Source organism: Phalacrocorax carbo, chromosome 20 (genome assembly GCF_963921805.1).
Source record: "Phalacrocorax carbo chromosome 20, bPhaCar2.1, whole genome shotgun sequence".
Classification (NCBI taxonomy): Eukaryota; Metazoa; Chordata; class Aves; order Suliformes; family Phalacrocoracidae; genus Phalacrocorax; species Phalacrocorax carbo.
Window position 1 is genome coordinate 5,477,294 of NC_087532.1, and position 25,342 is coordinate 5,502,635.

At 38.9% G+C, this 25,342-nt stretch overlaps 1 protein-coding gene across 9 annotated transcripts in view; it reads left to right on the top strand.

Moving 5' to 3' along the window:
- The window catches only part of KIF1B (kinesin family member 1B), a 97,303-nt gene that overhangs the window by 43,915 nt on the left and 28,046 nt on the right, over positions 1 to 25,342 (top strand). For 5 of the 9 annotated variants that reach the window (XM_064470270.1, XM_064470272.1, XM_064470273.1 and 2 more), the window contains 10 exons: positions 195 to 274; positions 1,690 to 1,796; positions 2,310 to 2,393; positions 3,783 to 3,963; positions 4,364 to 4,436; positions 17,085 to 17,178; positions 17,947 to 18,095; positions 18,689 to 18,867; positions 19,870 to 20,007; positions 20,765 to 21,013. In XM_064470270.1, coding sequence (XP_064326340.1) covers positions 195 to 274; positions 1,690 to 1,796; positions 2,310 to 2,393; positions 3,783 to 3,963; positions 4,364 to 4,436; positions 17,085 to 17,178; positions 17,947 to 18,095; positions 18,689 to 18,867; positions 19,870 to 20,007; positions 20,765 to 21,013 — 1,334 coding nt within the window. Of the gene's footprint in view, positions 1 to 194; positions 275 to 1,689; positions 1,797 to 2,309; positions 2,394 to 3,782; positions 3,964 to 4,363; positions 4,437 to 8,618; positions 13,788 to 17,084; positions 17,179 to 17,946; positions 18,096 to 18,688; positions 18,868 to 19,869; positions 20,008 to 20,764; positions 21,014 to 25,342 lie in introns of those variants that run through there. The other 4 variants (XM_064470275.1, XM_064470276.1, XM_064470277.1 and 1 more) reach the window with 2 other exon arrangements.

Genomic DNA, 25,342 nt, shown 5'->3' on the forward strand with positions numbered 1-25,342 from the left:
CTAAGCAATCTGAGCTGTATTTCTGCTGTTACTTTGTGGTGCTCTTCAGTACTGCAAGAGGTTATATTTGAAAAACTGGAATAACCTCAATTTATGCAGAAAAACTTCTGGATGAATCTACATCCTCCACAGCTGTGGGAAGAAGCCTTTCAGTAGGTCCTCAGTTTTTAAATAACTTTATTTTTTTATTTCAGACTCCTCATCTTGTAAACCTTAATGAAGATCCACTCATGTCTGAATGCCTGCTTTACTACATCAAAGATGGTATTACTAGGTGAGGATTGATGCTAACATGCTCTGAAGTCTGCTTCTTTGCTTGCTTAAATCCTGATGCTGGATACACCATAAAAAATAATTGCACTTGAGCTATTCAACTGGCAGGTACAAATGAAGCATGAGATTGCTGTAGGTGGAAAAAAAGTACAGAAATACCTTTTCTTTCAAGTTGATTTTGTGCTTTAAAAGTAATGTGTGCAGTTACTCAGCTTGATAAGAAGTTCATTGCTACACCTGGGCAGTAAAAGAAAGCATGATATCCCTTTTAAGATATAGGAGAATAAAAGTAATAAAACTTACTGAAAATGCCTTTGAGGTGTTGATGGGTGGAGGACTGAAAACCATAGTACTTGATAAAAGCAACCAGAATATTGATGAGTGTTCACTTTATTATTTAAACAAACTGTTACCCATGCTTCTGCACAACTAGTGTATTCTGCATTGACATATATGAGATAAAATTTAATTGCCAGATTTGGAATTTAAAATAGATTTTATTCCAAAACTTGTTGTCAAGACATCTGGAAGGAGGGAGCTGGGTCTGTTATCTTGGGAGCACTAAACCCGTGTTTGGTTGTTTAGTTTGTATATTCCTGGGGAACAAATGGAGAGGGGTTCACAGGCAGGTGCTGTTATATGGTACTACTCTAACGTGCATTGAACCTACTGAAAAGAATATCAAACTAGTAGAGAATTCAGCACAGAATGATGAGAATAGCTTAGGGCTTAAGAAATCATTATAAGTTTTGAGCCTCGCTAGCTGACATGAGAAATGTGTGGAGTAACAGGTAGAGCAAGAAGTTTGTAAACATTAGAAAGGAAAATTAAGTTGTCTATATATCGAATTGCTCAAATATTTGAGTTAGAAATAGGCATAAATCTTCATGCTCCAGGGATACAGCCAACCTCTCACTGTCTGGAAGTTGGATTAAACTGCTAGTGGCATCAAATTATTCAGCAAGAGTCTCCTGAGCCATTTTTGCTTCTTAGCTAAAGTGCAGATGGTGATTATTGGAAGGGATGATCACTGTATGCCAGCTGAAATGCACCACTGGAAGTTCCTGTCACTTTTTTTTCTTCTGCATTTCTTTGCTAAAGGGAGAAGGGGGTGCACAAGAGGGAAGAAAACACATTAAATCCAGAGGCGTTTAACATTTCAATCCTCTCTTTAAATTACATGTTTTAAGAGAGAGGAAACCTCTCTTTAGTTTTGTTAAGCCGTTTTCCTGCATTTCATGGTAAATCTGTTAAGTTCTTTGCAATGCAGAGTTAAGCACTAGTTCAAACCTTTAAACTTGAGGGATAGTCTTAATAATTTAGAACTTTTTCCTGGATATTTTTGGGATGTATTGTCCTACACAGGGTTGTAGAAAGTGTCTCATTTGCTCTTGAAATATCTTCTGTTGGACCCAGGGTTGGCCAAGCTGATGCTGAGCGAAGGCAAGACATTGTACTGAGTGGGGCTCATATCAAAGAAGAACACTGTATCTTTCGGAGTGAGAGGAACAACAATGGTGAAGGTAAAAAACGACTTCTCCTAGCAAAGTGTTGCTGAACCTTTCACTCCTCACTTAATAGTTGGCCGTGGAATACTGGTATTTGGAAGTTTCTCTTACTACAAGAAAACTGTCAGCTTTGACTTGCTGTTTTCTTGAGTTTTAGGGGAAGAAAATAAAATTTCACTCATATTAGCTTCAAATTGCAGGCGCAGTCATTGTAAGAGTTAAGTTCTGATCTTGGTTAAAAATAAACCTGAACATGCAAACAGGAATAATAATAATAATTCCCAACTGCAGTAGGGAGATATCCGTAGTATTGATTTTTCTCATGGGGCTTAATTTCTTCTTTTAACCAGCATGGTATCAAGGAGTGGGTTCACTTGTATTCTCTTTTTTTTGTTTTTTTTTGTTTTTTTTTTTTTTTAATGATAGTAGGAAGGTAGACAGGAAATGAGGGGCCTCTAGGGTTTGCACACTTTGGTTTCTGTACAGCGCCCTCTAAAGTCTCATTCATCAATGTTGTTTTCTTCATAGTTATTGTTACTTTGGAGCCTTGTGAACGATCAGAAACCTACGTTAATGGCAAGAGGGTCATACAGCCTGTGCAGTTGCGCTCAGGTAAGAACTGTTAGAACAGATTGACTTGTAGACTGTCCATCTAAGAACTGTCTTTACATGACATTTGCATCATCTGTAAAGAATGCTGGGTGCTGTTAAAGGACGGCAGTGTTACCTTTTTGGAGTGTAGCTTTTAAACAGAAGGTGATACCATTCTTCTCTTGGCAGTAGTTCGTTTTCTTTCATTCTTTGCTGCACTAGCTGTAAGTGTACTTAAATATTCAGTGCCACGCAGCATCCTGCTTGTCCTTCTGCTTACCCTGATATTATTCAAATACATTCTTGCCCAAGCCCTTGGCAGTCTCAGTGAAGACAGAGCAGACAGACTGCCAGTTGCTGATGGAAAATTCCCAGTTTCCTGGCAAAGCTAAGATATGACCCTGTGCAGGAGTACAAGAGCTTCTCTTTGCTCTCATTAGATTTCCCACTTAGTCCCCTACATTCCTTTAGAAAGGCACGTGGGGGAAGAATTTGAGAGGAGGGAGTGACTTTCCTAGATTATGGGTTTCAACCTATCCCTTTCAAGCTAAGATGCTTTCTGTGTCCCTCCCCTGATTTTCCACTGGTTTAAAATAAAAAACCAAACCCAAAACAAAACAAAAAAACCCCCCCACACACAAAAAAACCCTACCCCACCTCAGAATTATTAGCACCAAGTTATAAGTGAGTATTATCATGGAACCAAATGTACTGACTTCAGCATAAGTCAGGACAATGAAGGAAGAACTGTTTTTGCTGTTCTTTAGAACAGCAGAGGTGTTTTACTGTCTTCTGTCAAGCACATCTCAGGCCTTGGTGACATCTGATACCTTTAGGATTTAGCTGAAAGACTTAACAATATTAGATTTTTTTAGCTCTTTTGACGATCATGTAAAACAAGCTGTAAAAACCTTCCATAATTCCCACTGATTAGGACTCAAATAAAAACAATACATGTAAACCACATTTTAAAGAAGAATAAGCACCATGTATTCCAATGTTTGAGGTTAGGCTTTTCCAAGCTGAAAAATCTGCTGAAGTGGCTTTTGCCCATGTTTTGGCACTGCCACTGGAGCAGATCAATGGGATTTAGTGATGTGTTTTATTTACTGCAGCTGTTGGTCAATCTCCAAGTTTGTCCTTTAATTTTTGATAATCTCTGCTGGGATATTAGATTGGACCCCTGAGGGTGAGGTTGTCCTCCATAAGCACTACTTATGTACAAGCCAGGCATTCTTTTTTTTTTTTTTCTTGTCACCTACATAACTTGAATGTATACAGAAATCCTTATAGGGCAATCTTTTCTTATGCTGTCACCCAACAGGATAAATGGGATGAATCATTCAGTGATGTTTTTCAATGGTTGTGGAATCCTTACCTGAAAGAGTTAACTTATGTTCCCATTTTTAGGAAATCGTATCATCATGGGTAAAAATCATGTCTTCAGATTCAACCATCCAGAGCAAGCACGAGCAGAAAGAGAGAAAACACCATCAGCTGAGACTCCCTCTGAGCCAGTTGACTGGACATTTGCTCAGAGGGAGCTTCTGGAGAAGCAGGGCATTGACATGAAGCAGGAGATGGAGAAAAGGTAACAAAACTCAAAATTTCCACCTGAAACGAGGAATCATCTCTAGGTTATTTGGGTGGTGTCCATGCAAAACCTAAACCTAGGTTCTGCTACATAGCATCTCTGCTACCTATTGTGAAAGTTCAGGCGGCTTCCTCGGTATTTTTCTTTAGTCTTTCACTGTTCTTAAAAATCACGGTTAAGCACCTGCCACTAACCCTATAGATCTTTTGGTGAAGGACTGAACTGCAACTCACAGGAAGTTTCACTTCTATAGTACTAATAGACAAATAACAGTTCCTTTTAAGTGGAATGACGTTTCCTGCTTTCACTGTAATTCAGTGGGCTGTGCATGTAGAGTAACACCAACATGAAAATAATTACCTCTTTTGGCTACTTCTGTTCTTTTGTTCATCTTCAGATTACAAGAAATGGAGATTTTGTATAAGAAGGAGAAGGAGGAAGCTGATCTCCTGTTGGAGCAGCAAAGGCTGGTACGTGTCCTTGCTTCATATTAACGATACCTTTGGCAAACAGTAATTCCTGTCCTTGCTTATCTGAGAGTTTAGGAAACCTGCTTGGGTTGTCTGCACAATGCAGTTCTCCCTTTGCTTTCAAGTACTTTGTGTCTACAGTGAATTATTATCAGTGTGAGCGAGCTCCATGTTAATTCAGAGATTGTAATTGACAATGAAGTGGCTTCAATTAGTTCTTGTTGGGACAGGTTGGATTTCTTGCAACTTAACCTGACAGAAGGGCATTTCTATGCTCTGTGTTTTTTGATGTTCCTTTTCAGTAGTCTAAACAGCTACTTCTTGAGATGTTTGCCTTTATTTTTGTCTTAAATCACCAGAACATACTAATTTTGTGCTGCCAAAGAGATTCCTAGAACATTGATACGCTGGGTTGTGTTGTTTTTTTTTTTTTTTGAATGATGTCTGAAAATGTTGCTGCATTGTGCATGTTTTAACCCTTCTCCCTCCCCCTGCATGGAGTTCCTTGTAAGGGTCTTAATGGTACACATGCCGATGGTGGGGTTATGACTAGGGAGCAGTGTCCAAAGGGAATGTTAACTCATTCAGAACAACTGGAATTCCACCTATTTCTTAAATAGGAAGTCTGATAAATTAAGTCTGATATAGGAAGGCTTCAGTCTTCTGACAACAAATATCTTCTGAAGTGCATTACAAATAGAAGTGCATGCAGTTTTCAAGCACCCTGTGTATTTTAAAAACAAGATTAAGCCCGAAAATGAAATCTAGATTTCCTTAAGAGACTCAACTCTCCCGATTATGCTTTAACTATATTGCCTTGTCTTTTAGCCAGAATACAAACGTAGTTGTGTCTGAGTTCTAATAAAAATTTCAAAATCACGATTCGTTTGTAGTAGTAGTCTGAGACCACTGAGCATGCTGGGTTTTAAACTGTAAAACTCTTCCTCTTCTTCCAAAAGCAGAATGGAGCAGAGTACTCTGTCTTCCATAGGCAGAAGCTACATAATTTTTAAAATTTATATTATACACTTTAATACTTCTGCATCTCCAGTTATTTCATCGCAAGGGGATAATTTCTTGGATGGAGAGGAGTGGTTGCAGACTTTGAACCAAAGCAAGACTTAGTTCAGAAAGGAAGTTAAGATGTGACTAATGTAATGTTTCATCTCTGCAATTTTATAGTTAAAATTTGTGTAGCTGAAAGGAGTACGGCAAAAATCATTTCAATATGAAAAGAACAATAGTTTGAGTATCGAGTAAGTTTTGGCTCTGTGTCAAAGGAGATGCAAGTAATGGAATTCCCTCCCTTAAATTTCAGCTGACAAGCATAAGCAAAGCTATTGTATGAATTAAAGATGTGAGAATTGGCTGTCTGGGGAGCTGCTTCAAATAAGGTTGCATTTATAAAAGTGTTGTGAAGGGAGTTTGTTTTCCCTATTACTTAAGATTAAGGGAAGGTTCTTTAGATAGTGGGTTGTTTAATTCTGTAATGACCTTGTTGATATCTTTAAGCTTGTTTTGCTTTTGCTGATTTCAATTAGTGGACAAGAGTGGAAGACTATCCCATGTGCATTAGCAGTATAATTCCAGGAAAACCTTTCCTAGTTATAAGGGATCATATCAAATGAGATCATTGGTCTCTTAAGCAGTATCTTGCTTATCGCAATGCGTAATAGGAATATTTCAGATGACAGCAAAACTTCTTGACGCATCTCGTCATTTCTGTGTCACTGTATGCGGAGTCTGGAATGGACAGGATTAATGCATTCACGCAACAGTAGTTGAATAATGATTGGGAAGTCTGGGAATGCATTTCAGCTGTGTACCTTAAAAGTATTTACATTGCTGCAATATCAGGTTCTCTAACTTACTGCCATGTAAGATTGATATTGAAATATAAATATTTTTGTTCTAAATTGGAGTATAATCTTGGATATAAGAAGCTGGCTAATCCTGTTTACTAGATTGTTTTGTCTTTGTGCTGAGATTCCAGCCAATTTGGGTATTCATTTGTTAGATGTGCTATACAAAAAAGATAAATAATAACTCTTGTCCCCCAGAATTTACAACTAATATATATTTGCCTTGCTAGTATTACTAGGGAATAGAAATAATAATTCTCCGTTTTACAAATTTAGTGTGGGAATGTGTTTAATAAAGCTAAAATTCTTTTCCTGGTTTTCTTGGTCATAATACCTTTGCAGTGACCACTTGATGTTAGCATGTGGGTGTATACCCGTATTAATTGGTCTGGTTCACCTCTGAGTGCACACAGGGCGATGACCACATAGTGTCTCTTAATCAGCTTTTTATACACAAGACATGCTTTACCCATAAGTAGTAATATGGCAATTTTGTAACCTCTAAGAATAATCCTGTGGAACCTGTGACTTAATGTTTGAGTAGTTTGTGTTTTGCCTTTCTGGACGTAACCTTGACTGTGTAGATTGTACAGTGCCTTCCTCCAGGGCATCTTCTGTTTCCACTGCAATATGCAGTTTGCTAGATGCTGTTTCCTCAGGCCACAAATTTTATCGGCTGTACACTCAAAAAGTGTTTATGTTCTGTTTCTAAACCAGTGTTTTGCTTATATTTTGGCCTAAACCAGAAGTTGATTCCCTAGTGCTATTCTTAAATACTTAAAAATACATAAGGTCACAAAAAGCTCAAATAATGTGAACCTTAGGCTATAGAGCTTGTTGACCATAGGGCAGAACAGTATTTCTTTTACTCCCTTTCATCATTCCCAAAATAAATTTTATTGTATTCCCCATTCTTCGTGGTCTTCTACCCGAAGTCTTAAGTCTAGGAACCTGTGGTTTTGAGTCAGTGACCTGGGTTTCCTTTGGTTTTAGAATAACTGGCTGCTATTGTTCTTGATTTCTCATGTATTATAATCTTCGATGTGAAAAATAGGGACGTTAGATAGAGGTTCCTTAGAGACCGACTGCTGTGTGTTACTGAAGATGTTTGCATCACAATAGTACATAGGACTCTTTGTTTGTTAAAGAGATGTCTTAAATTAATAATACTTTAAAGAAAAGTAGTCTGACTTTAATTCCTGGTTGCAGTAAGCAATAATGGATATCCTTAACTTCTGGTGGCAGTATACCTGAACAGACCTTCCTAGCATATGGAAACCTGAAGCACTGCTTATTAAAAATCATTTAGCAAAAGGTGGAAAACTTGTAATGAAGAAGGAAAACAAAAATATTTCTTAGCAAGTATGCGGAAGCTCCAGGCTCTAGGGTTTGAGAAGAGGACAAATCAAGGGTATCAAATAGAGAATTCGTATTAAAACAATTTTTTTAAAAAGTCATTACTGCTACATTCTTCTGAAACTCACTCTTCGGACAGACAAGACTGTTAATGTTGTTTTTTTTCTTTAAACTAAGCAGCAAGGTGACAAATGGGAAAAAAAAAAACCAAACCACAACCCACCTCTGAAACTCTGATTCTGGATATCCTTTTAGCTTGTAGCAAGTCTTGGAGAATGAACCACTGTCTTCACCTGTCATAGTGGCACTTACAGTCCTTTTAACATTGAACCTTTCGGCTGCTTCTGTTTCATTTTTTTCTTATCGTCTAACACTTCTCTGGCTGCTATTGTAGTGAAGTGGATTCTAAACTTGAGCATCCCTGCAACCACGTGCAACGTTACTAACCAGTGTTAACCCGACTTACTCTGGCTGCTCATGACATCTTCTATGATGGCAGTTGTGTTCACCAACCTGGGGAGGATTTACTGAAAGAAGCAACAGCAGTCACCAAGGCAAATGTGTGTGGCGGGGTTTTGCATGTCTTTGTAGCATGTGCGAAGTGCAGTTTGCACTTGGTTTTTAATTTTTTTAATCAGGAACTTGGTTTTAGATGATCTGTTTAAAGATTTTTGGAAGGGATTGGGAGGGTAGAGTTTAGATTATCTGCTATTTTGAGATGACAAGACTTCTAAATATGTTAATCTTAATTTAGTGAAGAGCTCCAATTTTGACAGTCCATGACTCTTGAGGATACATTTTAATGTCCTAACACGCAGTCTTCAGGGTCTTCCTTATCACTTGTTCTATTTTGATTTTTGATTTAGTTTTCTTTGCCTGCTACTTCTTGTTTAGCTTTTCCATTTTCTTACAATTTTAATTTTGGTTATTTTGGGGCCACTTCTTGATTTTTGTTTTTCCAAAGGATGCAGACTCTGATAGTGGGGATGATTCGGACAAGAGATCGTGTGAGGAGAGTTGGAGACTGATCACTTCCCTGAGAGAGAAGCTGCCCCCCAGCAAGCTCCAAACCATTGTAAAAAAGTGTGGCCTCCCCAGCAGTGGGAAGAAACGAGAGCCTATTAAAATGTACCAGATACCCCAACGTCGACGCCTTAGCAAAGACTCCAAATGGGTTACCATCTCAGACTTAAAGATTCAGGCTGTGAAAGAGATATGCTATGAGGTAGCACTCAATGACTTCAGGCACACTAGGCAGGAGATTGAGGCTCTGGCCATTGTTAAAATGAAAGAGCTTTGTGCCATGTATGGGAAAAAAGATCCAAATGAGCGTGAATCATGGCGAGCTGTCGCCCGTGATGTCTGGGATACAGTAGGAGTTGGAGATGAAAAAATTGAAGATGTTATGGCCAACGGTAAAGGAGTAACTGACGTGGATGACCTTAAGGTGCATATAGACAAATTGGAAGATATTTTGCAAGAAGTGAAGAAGCAGAACAACATGAAGGACGAAGAGATAAAAGTTCTTAGAAATAAGATGCTAAAAATGGAGAAGGTTTTACCTCTGATAGGGTCTGCAGAGAAGGCTCAGTCAACCGTAGCTAATGCTAAGTCTCCAAATTCTGCCAGTGTGGTGGATGTGGATAAGAAGCCCACGGATGACTTGAAAAGAAGCGAGAATGATGATCTTGCTAAAGAGGAGCGTGTTTCTCAGTTAATGGCAGGTGATCCAGCTTTTAGACGTGGGCGATTACGTTGGATGAGGCAAGAACAGATTCGATTTAAAAATCTGCAGCAGCAGGAAATAGCGAAACAGCTTCGTCGACAAAATATGCCTCACCGATTTATTCCGCCTGAAAATCGCAAGCCCCGCTTTCCTTTCAAAAGTAACCCCAAACATAGGAACTCATGGAGTCCAGGCACCCATATTATTATCACAGAGGATGAAGTTATAGAAGTTAGAATTCCAAAAGAAGATGATAAGAACAAAGATGAAAACAAAGAAAAAGAAAGTAGGGCTGCTTCTAAAGACCCTCAGCAGCTGTGGAATCTTTATGGGCCCCAGAGGAATCAAGATAACATCCAAATTAACAGGCAGCAGTTAAACACACAGTCGCAGCCTAGCAGTCAGCAGCAGCCATCGCCTCAGTTGCGCTGGAGAAGCAATTCTCTCAATAACGGCTCTCAAAAAAGCTTGCGGCGTCAGGCATCAGGCTCATCTGAATCATTGCACTCGTACAGCGGGCAGCAGAATCCAGACCTGCAGACTTTCCAGCAAAAGCGCCACATCCACCAGCACCGACAACCTTACTGCAATCACAACAATGGAGGCGGTGCAGAAGGCAATACAGCTAACTTCCACCCAAAACAGACTGACCGGCTTAACCACTATAACCAGTTTGTGACGCCCCCACGGATGAGGCGCCAATTCTCAGCACCTAACCTCAAAGCTGGCAGAGAAACTACAGTATGATTAGTTGGCCGAGAGTAGTCTGGGGGAGGAGGGAAGCAGGGGCAATTCTGGCTTATCATTAAGGAACAGCCAGGATTGGCTTTGCTTATGTCTTGGGTTTTGTTTGGCCAGGTAGAACTTGAGTAATCCGACACACAAACACAAGGTACTGGCCCTTCAGCCCATTCAGTTTGCATGTGACTTTTGTTGCAGTTTTAACAACATTGATTGGAAGAACATTCTGAAAAATTGTAAGAACTTTTTTCATAGACTAGAAGACTTGGAGGGAGGGATGTGGAGGGGAGAACTCCCTGCTAGCTCATTTACCTTTTTTTTTTTTTTTCTTTTATTTTTTGTGTGTGTGTGTCTTGGAGTATTTTTCTAATGCTGAAAATACTGTCTGGAGCTTACAAAATGCTACCTTCCTCCCATGTTTTATGTAGACAATCAAAAGAGGAATTTAGTTTATAGCATTGAATGTTTTTTGTGACCTTTTTCTTACAGTAGGAAACTGACCTTCTGTTTTTAAATTGATTTGGCTCTTCAGAACAATATTTTCCACTCCTAACTCAAATTCTTAATAATAATAATAATAATCTATAAACCAAAAGTTGTCAGCTGACAAGATACGTGGCTGTTTTATAGAGAAATTAAGAAGAGCTGTTGGGTCACAACAGTCCTACTCCCTGAGTAGACGTCTTTTCTCCATCTGCTTAAGTTGATAATTATTGGTATGAAATTGCTGTGACAGTTAAACCTGCCTGAATGGAATTTTATGTCTGAATATATATATATTGCTGAAGCAATACTTTGGAAATAAGCTTTTTCTAATTCCCATTGTATCTCTAAATATAATAGTTTTTAATTATTACACAGAGATTGTGGAAAGGAACTAGGATTTTTTGACACTGGTGCAGGAAGAAGCTTCAAAAAGTTAATTATTTTTATTTTATGTTTTCACCAGTCTTGGGCATAAGTCTGGGAGATGTTCTTGAAATAGTTATTCTTATGAAGATTTATAGATCACTACTTTGGATTGGCTGAGTTCTCAAAGATAGGAGAATTGAACTGTTTCATCTTAATGTGATACCTCATGTTAGTGCCTCTGGTCTTGGATTAAACCCCTGTTTCAAGGCTTGTTTTATAAAGGAGAAGGTACTTCGAAGAGAAAAATAAGGTTCCCTCTCCCCACACTCCAAATTCAAGTTTAAAATTTTTAATATCTGTTTTGATCTGGTGAGGTCTATACTTGCAGGTGTTTTGCCATAAAACAAACGCCTGCAATCCCTACTTCAGACTGTTTCAAACAAATTACAGGAAACCTATTGATTAAGAAATAGGCTTTAGGAGCTTGGGATTTTTTCTCAATTGGGAGGCTTAACTTTAATTATACACTTTCTTCTTTCTGAGTTTCTTGAAGTGCAAAACAAAATTGTGCTTACTTCTAAAAACCTGTGGACTTAAGTACAAGCCAATTTAAAGCTTTGGTGAATTACTTTGCTTTTAAATTTAACTTGAATGCTATTTTAAAAACAAAATTGGCTACTATACCACAATTGGTAAGATAGGTCCACTTTGCAGTGTATCTGTACAGTTAAATGATTTGTGCTGTTTTGCACAAATATCCTTAATTTACTTGAGGTTGCTTATTTTTTGATAAAATATAAGCCCTACTGGTAATTGTTACTTCTGCGTGTTTCAGCATAGCTGTAGATGACTAGGAAGCGCCTCAAGCTTACTTCCCATCTTATTTTTGTTTCCTGTCCTGCTTCCCCCACACCCCCAGACCCAGCTGTGCATGGTGTAGGTGCTGGTTGCAACACATAAGTGGCAGCCATGCACCATTTATGTATTGATTAATCAAGAGTTAACTCTTAAGTCTCTGCACATGTGTTACTGAGAGATACTGGCCCTCTGATGCAGGAGATACAAAGTCAGTCCTCTGACTGTCCTGAAAAAATTAGCTGGTCCCATCACCTGGGACATATTTTTTTTACAACAGGTTTAATTTTGTGTGCAAATATGGCTTTGTAACTTGCATCTGCCTCGTGCTTTGGCCTACTTGAACAAAGGAAATGAAGCATCATGTCTAAAAATGTGTTGATTCTTAAAGAAAAGAAGCCTTGTAGATGAGCAATACTTTTCTTGAACTTGAGACAGAATTGTAAAATGAGTTTTGGGCTGCAAATAATATTTTGCTGTTGCCTTTATTTTAGAATCCTGTTTTAGTACTGCATTGCACTTTGGTTTTGTGCATGTCAAGAGTAATGAGTTCCTTCATATCCTTAAAAAAAAGCTTGGACTCTCTTAAAAATGCATGGTCGGGAAAATCCTCTCAATTCTGTAGGAGTACGTGAGCCAAACGGAGTTAGTCTGCATGGGATGGGTTGTGAGAGGAGACCAAACCAATTTTAGCTGTGTCCCAGTTTTGCTGAGGATTGTGGCTGCCTACGTGAAATCACCACGTGATTAAACACGGAGTAATTTTGAAGTCCATGCAACTACAAGTACTGACATGAAATTAAAAATCCCTACTACTTGATATTTTAACGCTAGACACTAAAAAGTTTTTGCCAACTTATTTCAGCTTAAAAATCTGCGAAGTACCCGTAAATGCCTGCGTGGTGATGATGATGAGCAATAGGTTTCCATCAGGCTGTCTTACCCCACTGTTTTAGTGCAGCACTAGAAAAACAACCCTGCTTATTATGTTGTTGTTGCACGGTTTGACAAAAAAAGAAAAAGGATAGTCAACGGCAAAGTGGAGCCCAGTCTGCTCAGAGGAAGCAGCTTTTTTTTTTTTTTCCTGGCTTTTAGGAAGATATTACAGAAACGAAACTTGGGAAAAAAAGAAAAAGTCCTATGAAAATAATTGCTGACTTCAAGAACTGAATATTAATTACAGTGCAGTGCCTCATCTGATAAGGGAAGCAACGTGAGAACTTGTGGATCTCCTTGCACTATTCAGAAATACGCACACCTCACTCTAAATTCTGTATTAATAGAGCTAATGAACAGTAATACAGCTGCTTCCATAGAAGACTGTGTGTAAAGGGTTTCAGGGTAATGGAAATGCAGTATCCACGACAGGAGTGCTGTTTCAGTCAGCTTAATTGCCATTGCTAAGTGCTGATGTGCTGTGTCCTTTGACAGCTGGCTTGTATCCACCTGTGCCTTAGTGAGGATTCCTTAAATATCCTTTAGGACTCACTAGGGACATGTGGGTTTGGGGAGTGGGGGGAAATGCATGCCACTAACGCTCCTCTGATTGACTTCAACATCCTTTCTCAAGCAATCTGGATTTAGGGGTCTGTCAAATTAGAGGATGCTATTTTTATCAGTACATTCAGCATAGTTTCAATATCTCCCTCACTGATTGTCCTTTATCCTTTTTATGTTGGATTTTTTTCTTCATCCTTTATATGTTGGAATTTGACTCAGATACTTCCCCTTGAACCACTTCAGGAGCTGCCACATGAGAAATCTATGCTGTGTACCCATTTGTACTGTAAAGAAAGCAGTGAACTGCCTCTGAATTAAATGGGATTTTCAGATCTGTCCGTTGTTTAAGAAAAAATGAGTTTTGGATTGTCTTAAGGGCAAGCATCTGCCTTGTGAAAAGCAGAACTGGTTTGTATTGTAACAAGTGCTCTTTCAATAAACTATGAAATACTCTTGTAAGTGTCAGACTTGTCTCAGTGAAATGGAAATGAAACTTGATTACAGGGTTGTCCTGATTTTATTTTTTGTCTTGGGGTCGGTATTGCTCTAGCAGGGTTAAAAAGGTTTCTGAAATTGATCCTCAGTCTGATTCTTGTAAGTCTGTCCACCTTGGTTTTTCTGCTGTTATGTGAAAAGCAGCCTATGCAGATCTGTGTCTACTGTCACATAGCTTATTTACAAAAAAGAAAAACAGCTTTTTATAGCGCAAGGGGATACCAGCCAGACTCCTCTTCAGTGCTGTCCCATTGTACGATCTTCTGTGCTGTTTATCTAAATTCTGGAAGAAAATACAGAGCTGGCTGTTCGCTAGTTGGTCGCTGAAGACAAAAGGAGCTGACTTTTTTGTATACTTCAAATGCAGAAGGGAATGACACACTACAGTACCTGTGCAGACATCACATAGATCCAAAGACTCTTAAGTTGTTATGGTACAGTGTTCTGCTTAAAAAGCTGGTCCAGTCTGGTCTTAAAAAGCTTGGCCTACTCTGTGTATGACTTTTTTAAAAAATTTTTTTTTCTGTTTTTAGAAAAACTGATGGTTGTGGCTTTAGGTATTTCCAGGCCCCTGAGCAAAATAAACTTTGCATTCCCTTTCTCCACATTCACAGAGCTAATGATATCGACCAGTTAGAAGCTGTACAACAGTATGCATTGGGTTCCAGGGAGTCTGGGGCATGGACCTTCAGGGCAGCTGCTACATGCAGGTTTTTTTCTTTCCTAGCAGTTGAGGCACCTTTACATTGGTACTAACAATTATGTGTGTATTATCACTAATCGGATCTGGAAATGCTTACCTGGAGAGCTGACCAATCTCTCAGCAGAGCAAACCAAGCCCTTTTAGAGTGCGCTCTGTGCACCTTCTGTGTGAACCAACCTGAAATGCATCCTTCAGCTGTTGCTCAGTGCCTATTATTTTTAAATACTACTGTGGTATCAAGTGCCAGGAGGCAATCTTAGCCCTGTTTTTCTGCTTAGGGCAATGGTACCTATTTCTTGTTTTCATTATGGAAAAACAAACTTCAATTTTTTACTTAGTTTTAAAACTAATGTTTGTTAGTGTGGAGTCAATAAAAAGTGTCTGCTTATTTTAAGCATTTATTTATTTAGGTATTTAAAGGTACAGAAGATATGCATATTTGGCTCACAAGTCTGAAAATAGAGAAGACAAGAAGCAGGTCTTTGCCTTTGAATGGATTTAATGTGCCTGGGTTTTTCATGCTGGAAGTAGACTTTTCACAGTGGAACGCTCCTGATCTTTTTGACGATTCCCTCTGCAGCTTTTCAGTTTCCCCAAAAGAATCTGATCAAAGATTCCACTTAAACGCTATTTGAAGAGCTTTTCATTTCTTCATTTCTACAATCTAGCCACTCAGAATGACACCCTCAGATTATCTGCTTCAGACTACAGGGAAAACAAATTATTTTGCCCTTCCTTGCAAGTAAGAGAAGCTTGGTTCTGCCACTTCGCATCTGACATGTTTTATAGTGGTTTCAAATGTAATAGCATTATCTACATGGATGGGGGGGAAAGATCAGAGAGAATGCCTTTATATGAATGAGTTTTTAAGAGGATGCGGGATATTTCAGAACTGTAGATAAGCCTGAAACTCCTCATTGAGTCTAGAATAGCTTTTGGTGAATCATTAAGAATTTCAGAACGAATATCAAAAGAAGGGTATGTTTGTTTTGTCTGTAGTTCTTTTGCTGCTGGGTTAAGGTTTCCGTACACTGGAAGTATGTAGCCATCTTAGAGTGAATGGAGCAGACACAAATGAAGAAGAAGGAGCATTTTAGCCAAATAAAATTTCAAGAGGAAACTAGAAAATTAAAAGGCAGCCCTCATACAAAAGCCATATATCTTTAATAGTCCAGGTTTCTCTGCCTAAAGGTCATGGGCATTGAATTAATGGTATTGAAAATTCTGCACTTTCGAAGAGCACAGCTGCAGTTTTTAAATGCTACCTACAGGAAACATTACTTACAAACTTAAAGGAATGTACTTCAGGTTTATCTCCCTTCCAAATACCATCTAAAGGTCTTTTTGGCTGACCTTGTGTTAATTGATGCAGTCACACCATGGCAGTGGCATGGCACATGCTGTATGAAAACCAAGTAGTGTAGCTGTTTAGGCGGGATGCTTAAACAGGACGGTAGGAAAGTGTAAAGCTTTCCTTCTATAGCTGCTAGTCTTAAGAATGTATTACTGCAGGCAGTGCATTGGAGAAGAGTTTTGGGATTTGGAACTGTGGAAGAGAGAAGGTTGGAATACAAGATGAGTGCCTTCAAGTACTCAAGTCCTTAAGAGCTCTGTAACACTTTTAGTGAATTGTTGTTGCAACTCTTGTACAAAATTTTTGAGAAGCCAGCTTAATTTGTGTAATATATGCCAAAGGATTATCTTCAAAAAATAAAATACGGTAGTGAGGTAGGCTCTGAGACCAGGAGCACAGGGACTGTGTCTCTTCTAAACACCTTGAATTTGTATTTGTTTTACCAACAAATAATCAAAGGGTCTTTATGTCTTAGTAGCATTTATTTCGAGGCGTGATTATGCTGAACAGGAAGAAAATTCTCTTACGCCAGAAGGTATTGTTAAAGTGCTCCTTGCGGGGAAGCCTCTGCCCAGGCTTCTCTGCCCACTTGCCAGGGTGGTGGTATTTTTTCATCTTCTGATATATTAAATACACATGTGAGAGTTATGCTTGCATCCCAAGAGGAAAATCTAATGGAAAACAAAATGTCTTTATTTTTTTTCTGAAATAAATTTTTTTGTATCAAAAGGCAAATCAGTGGTGCTGTTAATCCTTCTGTTTGAGAAAATGAAGGTGAATAATCCTACCCTTTTGAATTTTTCTGTACTTTCTCTCTGTTTCTGCCTCTTTCCTACCTCCTTGAAAGCAGCAAGCAGGTTCCCAAAAAATTTCCCTTTTCCAGTCCTTAGAAAAAAAAAAAGCCACAAAAAACCCCCCCAAAACCAACCCCAAACCTTTCCCTCTTACAGATACTATGAGCATGTATATCTGACGATTTTAAAAAACAAAACTACTATCTTAATTGTATTGGCCTCTGTTTTCTCTCTTTTCAAGGACAGATTATACTAAAACATAGATGTTGGTATGTGACCTCTGAGCATTAATGGAAATGTCTTTATGTATTTGTTCTCTGTCTGTCACTCCATCTGAGGTGTTAGTCTCTCTTAACTGTTCTCCTTGCTTTTGTCTGTCCTCCTACACGGTATCTCCTCTCTCCCCACAGGACTATGAGAGTAAGCTGCAGGCCTTACAGAAGCAGGTAGAGACACGATCCTTGGCAGCTGAAACGACAGAGGAAGAAGAAGAAGAGGAAGAAGGTGGGTCTGAAGCTAAAAAAAATTTGGATATAGCCAAGGCTAAAGGGACAGTTCCTATAATATCTCTTGCAATAGGAAATTTGCTTTGGAAAGCTGCAGAACACTTCAGAACTTCTTGATCTGTAATATTCACAGATTAAAGTTATAAAATACCTATTTGTAGAGTAAGTTCTACATAAACAGTGGATATACATCCCCAAATTCAATTGATGCACAAACTAGATTAGTTTAACTACAAGCTTTGATTATTTTGTCTTGAATTTGAAGGAATCGATTTCTTCTTGGCGCTAACAGAGTTCAGACATCTTAAACCAAAATAATACTGTTGCCTTTGTTTCCTTGTTTTGATCTTGAAGTTTCTTTTTTCTCCTTGGTAGGAATTCTTAGAATTCATACGGTCTGTATAACGCCCTTCTGGACAGTAGATAATTTATTATTCTCATAATACTTGCTTTCCTTCCACTATTTCAGTATTTGGCTTTAATAATTTTTAACTAATTTAAAATACTAGGAGTAGAATTTATTATGTTTCCTCTGTTCCACATCTCCTTACTTGATGATTGTATCTCCAGTGCTAGTGATGAGGAAATCTGAATCCAGTTTTTCCTCACTGAATAATAAAAATGCAGGTTATTGTTTTCTGTTATTCTCTTCCAGCAAAGGTGTTGAGAACTTGATGACACAGTCAGCACGAGTATTAGATACTGCATGTGATGGTTTGGAGAAGAAGCCACAGTGTTTATTTCTCTGTTTCTTTGCTTGTCCTAGTGCCCTGGACGCGACATGAGTATGAACTTGCCCAGTGGGCTTTCAGGAAGTGGAAATTTCACCAGTTCACTTCACTGAGGGACCAACTCTGGGGAAATGCAGTATATCTGAAAGAGGCCAATGCAATCAGCGTAGAGTTAAAGAAAAAGGTAGGGACATGCAGAGTATCTTTTTGAATTTTCTGACTCATCAGTTTTGACTGTATAATCCTGCTTCGAATGCTCAGAGTTACTTGTTTTTAGAGTTACATGTTTCTTGCTTATTGGTTTGGGCTTTAAAAGGCTTCAGAAAATTGTTAGTCTCTGATTTAGTCTTCTGGCTGAATGAACATCCCAGGCAAATCTGGTTGATAGATTCTCCTCCTCCTCATTTCCCTTATGCTGTTCCTGTTAGTATCATAAACACATGTACGTGCCCCAGGGCCCTGTCTTTTCCATTTTGCTTTTAACTTCATGCGGTCATTCATCTTTCCAAGAGAAGTGGGTGCTGCAGGATGTGCTATGTCTAGAGTTTTCCAGACCTCTGCTAGGTGTGACGATAAAGGCAAGATATGTGTACTCCACTGGAAAATATGTTTTATGCCGCTTAGACAGAGGCAGGATTAAAAAAAAGCCCCTGAAGCTGTCCATAGAGACGAAAGTTAAGCCAGCTTCCTACAATGCCTTAGGTTAGGTCTTTGTCTCCTTTCTGATGCTGATATCTGACTCCTCAGAACTAAAGTAATTTTTCTGTTTCCGTTCAGGTGCAGTTTCAGTTTGTCCTGCTGACAGACACCCTCTACTCACCACTGCCACCAGAGCTTTTGCCCACCGAGCTGGAGAAGACCCGGGACAATAGGCCTTTCCCACGTACAGTGGTAGCTGTGGAAGTCCAGGATCTGAAGAATGGAGCAACACATTACTGGTCCTTAGAAAAACTCAAGTATGTAAATATTACTGGAGGACAAAATGCCGTATATCCAAGGAGCTTAGCTGAAAAATTTCACCCCTTGCCGTTTGTGCTCCGTTGTACTTGTTTTTCTCTGTCTTCCCAAATGCCAGCTTCCCAGACAGTGTGGTATGTTTTAAATACCAGCTTTCTAGATTCTTTAAACAAGTGCATTTGTTCTCCAGCATCTTACTTTGCCTCCACATTTAATTTTTGTAACTTCAGGTTAAATTTTATTTTTCATGTCTCGTAAGGCTCATCACAGCTCATCTCTGCATTAATTTTTTTCATGTTTCTTTCACTGCGAAGGTTTCCTTGCCACCTGCTTTTATAAAACTTAGTATTGTAAGGCTTAAGTCATATTAAAAAGCTTAAATAAAGAAGATTCTATTTCTATGGAAGCTGCACAAATTCTGACTGTAAATTATTTTCATCATATTCTTGCAGATAGGCAAAAGGCATTTGTCTTTTCCCTATCCTAAATACTGACCGAAGGCCTTTTTTCCACTAATAACTTCCAGAGGAAGGATCTTGCAGTGTGAAACACTTGTTTTCGTCAATAAAATAAATAAATATGTCTGTAATAGAATCAGTTCACTTTTGAATCAGAATGCCAACATTTTTGGAGTGGAATATAAAAAACTGCCTAAATTACTCAGTGACACTGTCTGATGCAAAAAAGGAAGCAAAAATATGCCAGCAGTAGATGTGAGAAAAGAATATTTAGAAGTTTGAATGAAATCCAAGATTTATGTAAGCTTCTGCAGTGACCTTGCCTCGTGGTTTGTGGGCTTAGCCTACAAAATTTTTCCCAGAATCCTTAACACATCAGAGAATTTGTACAGTACTGAACTCAGCGGTACGGACTCATGTTCTTTATTCTCACTCTCCTATGTGTAATATGTGGTATAGGTGAAGTCAGTGTACCCCACTTCGTGTTCTCTGCTTTTTTTAATTCACTCTACTTACTTTTTAATCCTACTTTCTTCTGCGCAGGCAGAGGTTGGACCTCATGCGTGAGATGTATGACAGAGCTGGGGAAATGGCATCTAACACACAGGATGACAGTGAAAGCACTATGACAGGCAGTGACCCCTTTTATGATCGATTTCATTGGTTCAAGCTGGTTGGAAGGTATGTGACAATAATCTCGACTGCTGGTACGCTGGTAACTCTGGTCAGTTCTGGGTGAACTTTGACTTTGAATGTGGTTATAAACTGTACGGCCACTAGTGTTAGTTGTGTGTGTCGTCTTTCAGGGATTTCTGATAGACTTAAAATATGGTGAAGAGCAGAAAATGCTCTTTGGAATGATGCCAGTTCTGGTGTAACCTTGTAGAATTGGACTGAACCCTTAGTAAGTTATAATTTTATCTTTAAATAAGGGTAGCTAGCTAAGTTCTATCTAAAGTCACTGGAGCATAGCTGTGAGAATATGAAGAACACTGGAAACTGATGGGAAAAGTGGCCCAGGGCGTTACTTGTATACGTGGTTCATATAGTCTGGTCATACCCTTTGGAAATACCTAATATCTGATGGGATTCTTCAACATTCCTGACGTCGACTGCATCTTCACAATATTTTATTTACAAAAATGCTACATGGTGGAAATAAGAATTGTAGCTCTGTTAAATGGATGTGCTCTCAATATCTGTATGTTCGGCCATGTTTATATTCATTTTTCATTTGCTTTCTGCTCAATTCAAGGGTACTCTTTTTTCTGACTTTGTTAGCAATCCCTTCCCTTACGTTTCATTGCATTCCAGATGGTTTGAAGCCTTTGCTTGTTGTTCAGGTGGTCTCTGTGCTGATGGCAACAGACGGCTGTTAAATGAAGCGTTCTTCTTTCCCCTCACTCTGTTAATTGGTATTCCATTAACTGATATCTAGCTCCCCCATATTCCATGGCTGCGTGAATGAGCGTCTTGCTGATCGCACGCCCTCCCCCACTTTCTCCACGGCTGACTCCGACATCACTGAACTGGCTGATGAGCAGCAGGATGAGATGGAGGACTTTGATGATGAGGCCTTTGTGGATGATACGGGCTCCGACGTTGGAACTGAGGAGGGATCAGACCTCTTCAATGATGGGCGCGACCCGTTTTACGACCGATCCCCTTGGTTCATTTTAGTGGGAAGGTTGGTGAGGTTACTGTGAGAATGGCCAAAAGGGACCAGCTCTTGCTGTAGACTGCAGTGGCTTTGCCTTGTGCTGCATAGAATATCTGTCAAGCCAGCCAAAATATCTATATACATAAATTGGGATTGCCAGAGAATGAGTGTAGTTTAACATTAAGTTTTAAATTCCCACGTCAGAGGCCATGAAGACCTAAACAGTAATTGAGAAAATAACCCTTAGATGCGACAATGTGAGTAAATCTATTTCTAGATAACTGTCACAACATAGAATGAATGTGGTTTTGCTTGTGTACAGTATTTAAGTGTTATTCATAGAATGGTCTATTTAGCCATTGGAAGATCACTAAGATAGTGTTGTAGTATGTGTTTTTTTCCCTGTAGAAGAGAATCTCAGAGTATGGTGGAAAGTCTTTAAGTCCAGTTCAATAAATCAATTTTTTATAAAATCACCTAACATCCTCTGTGTCTGAAGAGAAAAGATGGCATGAGGAGAAAGAAGAATGCTCCTTTCTGGATAAGGAAAAGAGTACTCTTTGAGATTATTTGGCTTCTCAGATTATGAATGTCTCTTGGTAGCAAGTATTATGTAGTGAAAGGTCACCATAATTAAAATTCACTGGCTGGTGGCGCTTAGCAGTGCTTTCCCCATGCACTATGCTTGAATTTCTGAAACAAGTTTGCTTCATATATTTTAGAGTATTTTCTGTTTTGCCAACCTAGATAGGATTAAGGCATTATCAGACCTCAGCCTGTGGTGAGCAAATTGTGTTAAAAAAATATAGGACTTTGCGCCGTTTCTTCACAGATAGTCTTGTTCAAACATGTTACTTGTGACAAGAAATAGAAAGATTTTGTTTAGTGACTTTGCTCCCCTCTTGTCTGCTCCCACTCCCCAATTATGCTTTTTTTGCTTATTTGATCACTCTGTAAGCTGGTCTGTTTTACCAAACAGTAAGGGAGGTGGTTACCAGCGGCGCAGTGCAGAAGAGGGTCTAAGCCTCCATGGCTGGCAGAGGGAGGAGCAAAGGGCAAGGGGCCAGAGCTTGGCTTTATGCTTCTCTGTGACTGTAAGCAGGGAAGACTTCGTGGTCAGGAAGGCAGGATCTTTTTGCAGCTTCCTCAAATGCAGGAAACTTGATGGCATTATTTGTGAAAATGAGGGGCTGAATTTGTCAGTCTTTTATCAAACTTCTAGATCAGTTTAGCTGTATCGTCTAACCTCATTCTTTGTGTTCAGCGGACCTATTTACAAACTGCAATTAAAACTTGGAACTTCCTTGATCTAGTATTTGAAACAAAAATGATGATTACTAAAGATGCAAGAAATTGCATTAGTCTAATCTCCGTGAAGTTGTGCCTTTATGTGCAGTGTCTGATAACGTGTATTATAAAATTTAATTCTTTCAGGTTAATCTGATCCGCAAGAGTCAGTTTGGGAAAGCTGTCTTAACTGGCTTGGAAGTGGTTGTCAGCTAGTTAAAGCATATGTGCGCTGCTTGCAATGGCTAGGACTGCTTTCTTGTAGCAGTGCTGGCATACTCAGCATGCTCTCTCCTGTTGTGCATGTTCTTTCAGAGCAGGACCTTCAGTGCTTGGGAAAAAGTGGAGCTATTCATCTTCATTTCAGAAACTCTTCAGGAAGCACAACACAAGCTGAGCAAATACAGTGTATAATGAAAACAGTCGTGCTTCCTGGCAATTACACAACTTGCTTCCCATTTCCATGCATTAGAAAGAATACTGAGCTCTGTCTCTATAGACAGAGATGTGAAGCCGCAGCAGTTAAGGGTGCTAGCCTGACCCATGTAAGCTGCACACATTAAGGAACTCTATCTGGGTTGTAAATTGTGTTGAGGAGGAGTGAAACTTAGTTTGTGTTACCTCTGAGCAGACAGCTGAATGACTTTTTCCCAGTTGTTGGTTTCTATTCTGTTTCTATTCCTGTTCTTCTGTTGTGCTGATTCTGTCAGCTGAAAGCCGTTAGGCTGTTTGGGCCGCTGAGTTGAAACTATTTTGATCCCTCAGTGTCTTCTAGCCTGAGAATTCTACTTTTGAACATTGTGTCTTACAAGTATCAGGGGGTATGTCCAGCTACGTAGATATTGTCTCGAGCACAAGGTAGCGTAGCGTTCAATTTATAACAAAACCAAAGTTCTTTAATGATTTTAACGGTACTGTTTTACGTGTTGTGGAACATGTAGGACAAAAATAGAATAATTTTAAATATTTTTGGGGGGTCATCGGCAATAATGAGTCCAGATCACAAAGGAGAGGAGGAGAAACTGATCACGTAGTTATCCAACTCCATGGGCATCACAGTGGTTTTTTTTCTCCTCTCTCTGTGCTGTGAATGTCTTTTATTTGTGCTATAATTGTTAAAAGGGAAAAAAGAGCTGGTCCCTTTAGCCATCTCTTCTGGCATGCTGGGCTGTCTTTAAGGCTGATTCTATTTAATGGCGTGATATATCAAGCATTTGCTGTTTTTAAGGGAGGTGGGAGAGGACTATGGGATATTTCGTTTAAATCTTCAATTGATGTGTTTATGTAAAAAAAAAATCTGTCATCATTCTGAGTTCTGTTGTTTTTGTTTTGATTTTAAAAAAAAATTGTGTTTGTTAAATTTCATTTCTAGTTTTGTTGTGAGTATGCCATTTTACCTCACCAATCTTTCTGCTAATATAGCTCCCCCTCTTTCAGTCTGCTGGGCTAAGGTGCAGGGGGACACTTGCATATGGGATGTTTGGGGAGTGGGAGACCTCCCGGATGTGGGAGGAGGAGGAGGATAACCATAAGATTTCATCCACTCCTAATTTGGTACTGTCTTGTGATGAAGCAGACGGAATGGCACTGGAAGGCAGTATTGCTGCATAAACCAGCGATTTTCTCTGTACAGCAAATGTGCTATTGCTCTCCATTCTACAGAAGAGATCCAGCATTTTCATCACCAACAGGAAGCTTAAAGCTTTTTGCATTATGTGCTTTTCTTTCTCTAAGTTAAAGTGATTCCAGTGAGCTAGGAGACTGGATGGAAGGAAGTTAAGGAAGATGAGAAATATTTTTTCTTTGGGATTGTCATTTTACTGAGGTGACAAAATTGTAGTTGCTAATAAAGCTGCATGCTTTGACTGTCTTGTGTTGGACAGCAGCTTCAGAACTTTAGCCATGCAAACAAAAATATATTTTTATTTTTCATGCAGTTAATGCGTTCCCTTTCCATTAGTTTGGCTTTGAAGTAGGAAGGCTTCTGTACTGACTGCCTCTATTAGTGAAACTGTCTCTTACTGTATACATATGAATGCAAGGCTATTTAGATTCCTTTCTGTTGGGGAAAAATGTCCGTTCTTCCTAGCTTGAAATGTGGTTTTCAAACTGCGTGTGGTTTTTTTCATGTTGAGCATATGAGTATGTACCTTCCTGAGCTCCATCCCTGGTCCAGTCCAAGTAAATGATTCCAGTTTGTTAGCGTGGGGGACAGTTCTCTTTTATAGTGGGATGCTGCTTTCTTAAATGAGCACCCCCTGAAATTTCAAAGCTGAAAATGAAAATGTTTTCTTAAAAGGAAAAAAAAAAAGAAAATTAAACTTCATATTTTGTTACTTTAAATTTAGTCTCTTCTCCCTTCCCTTGCTTTGTCAGTGCTTACCTCACTTTGGAGCAGACTGAAAAAGAATTAGATCCTAATCTTAGCCAAGTGTTACATTGCAGTTGTTTTTTTGTTGTATCTTTTTTTTTTTTTGCTACTTTTATAGCCTTATTAATCATTCTCTGTTGCATCTTGTCACCACCTTGTTTCTAGTAGCATTATTTTTGTCTCTTTGGTTCACAACTGACACCTGTTTGACTACCTTGTCATTTCAAGATAATTCATTCATTTGGGGAACGGGCATGTGAACCCAAGGAGAAACACTTAGCTTTTCTAACTTTGGTCCTTAGCTGTGTGCCACAAGGAACTGAGTTTGGATCAGTCTTGCTGTGTTCACAGAACAGATTTTAGAGCTGATGTCTCCAGGCAGAGGCAGTGAACATCTTGACTTCTCTCTCAGTCCTCTTTTGTCATGCAGGACTTCCCCTATGAATATTAAACAATAACAGTTATAAAATTGAGGAATTAATTCTACTTAATAATAAAGACTAATACAAAGGACTGCAAGACAGAAATCCAGTTAAACAAATGACTGGTGTTTAGTATAATTTAATATGCTTAAATTAATAATAATTACATACATATTTGGTTAGTCGCTTTAATGACTGGTAAATCTTGGTTAAACTTCTGTGCATCTCAGTACTCCTCTGAAGTCTGAAACAGCTCAATAAATAAAGCCTTCCATT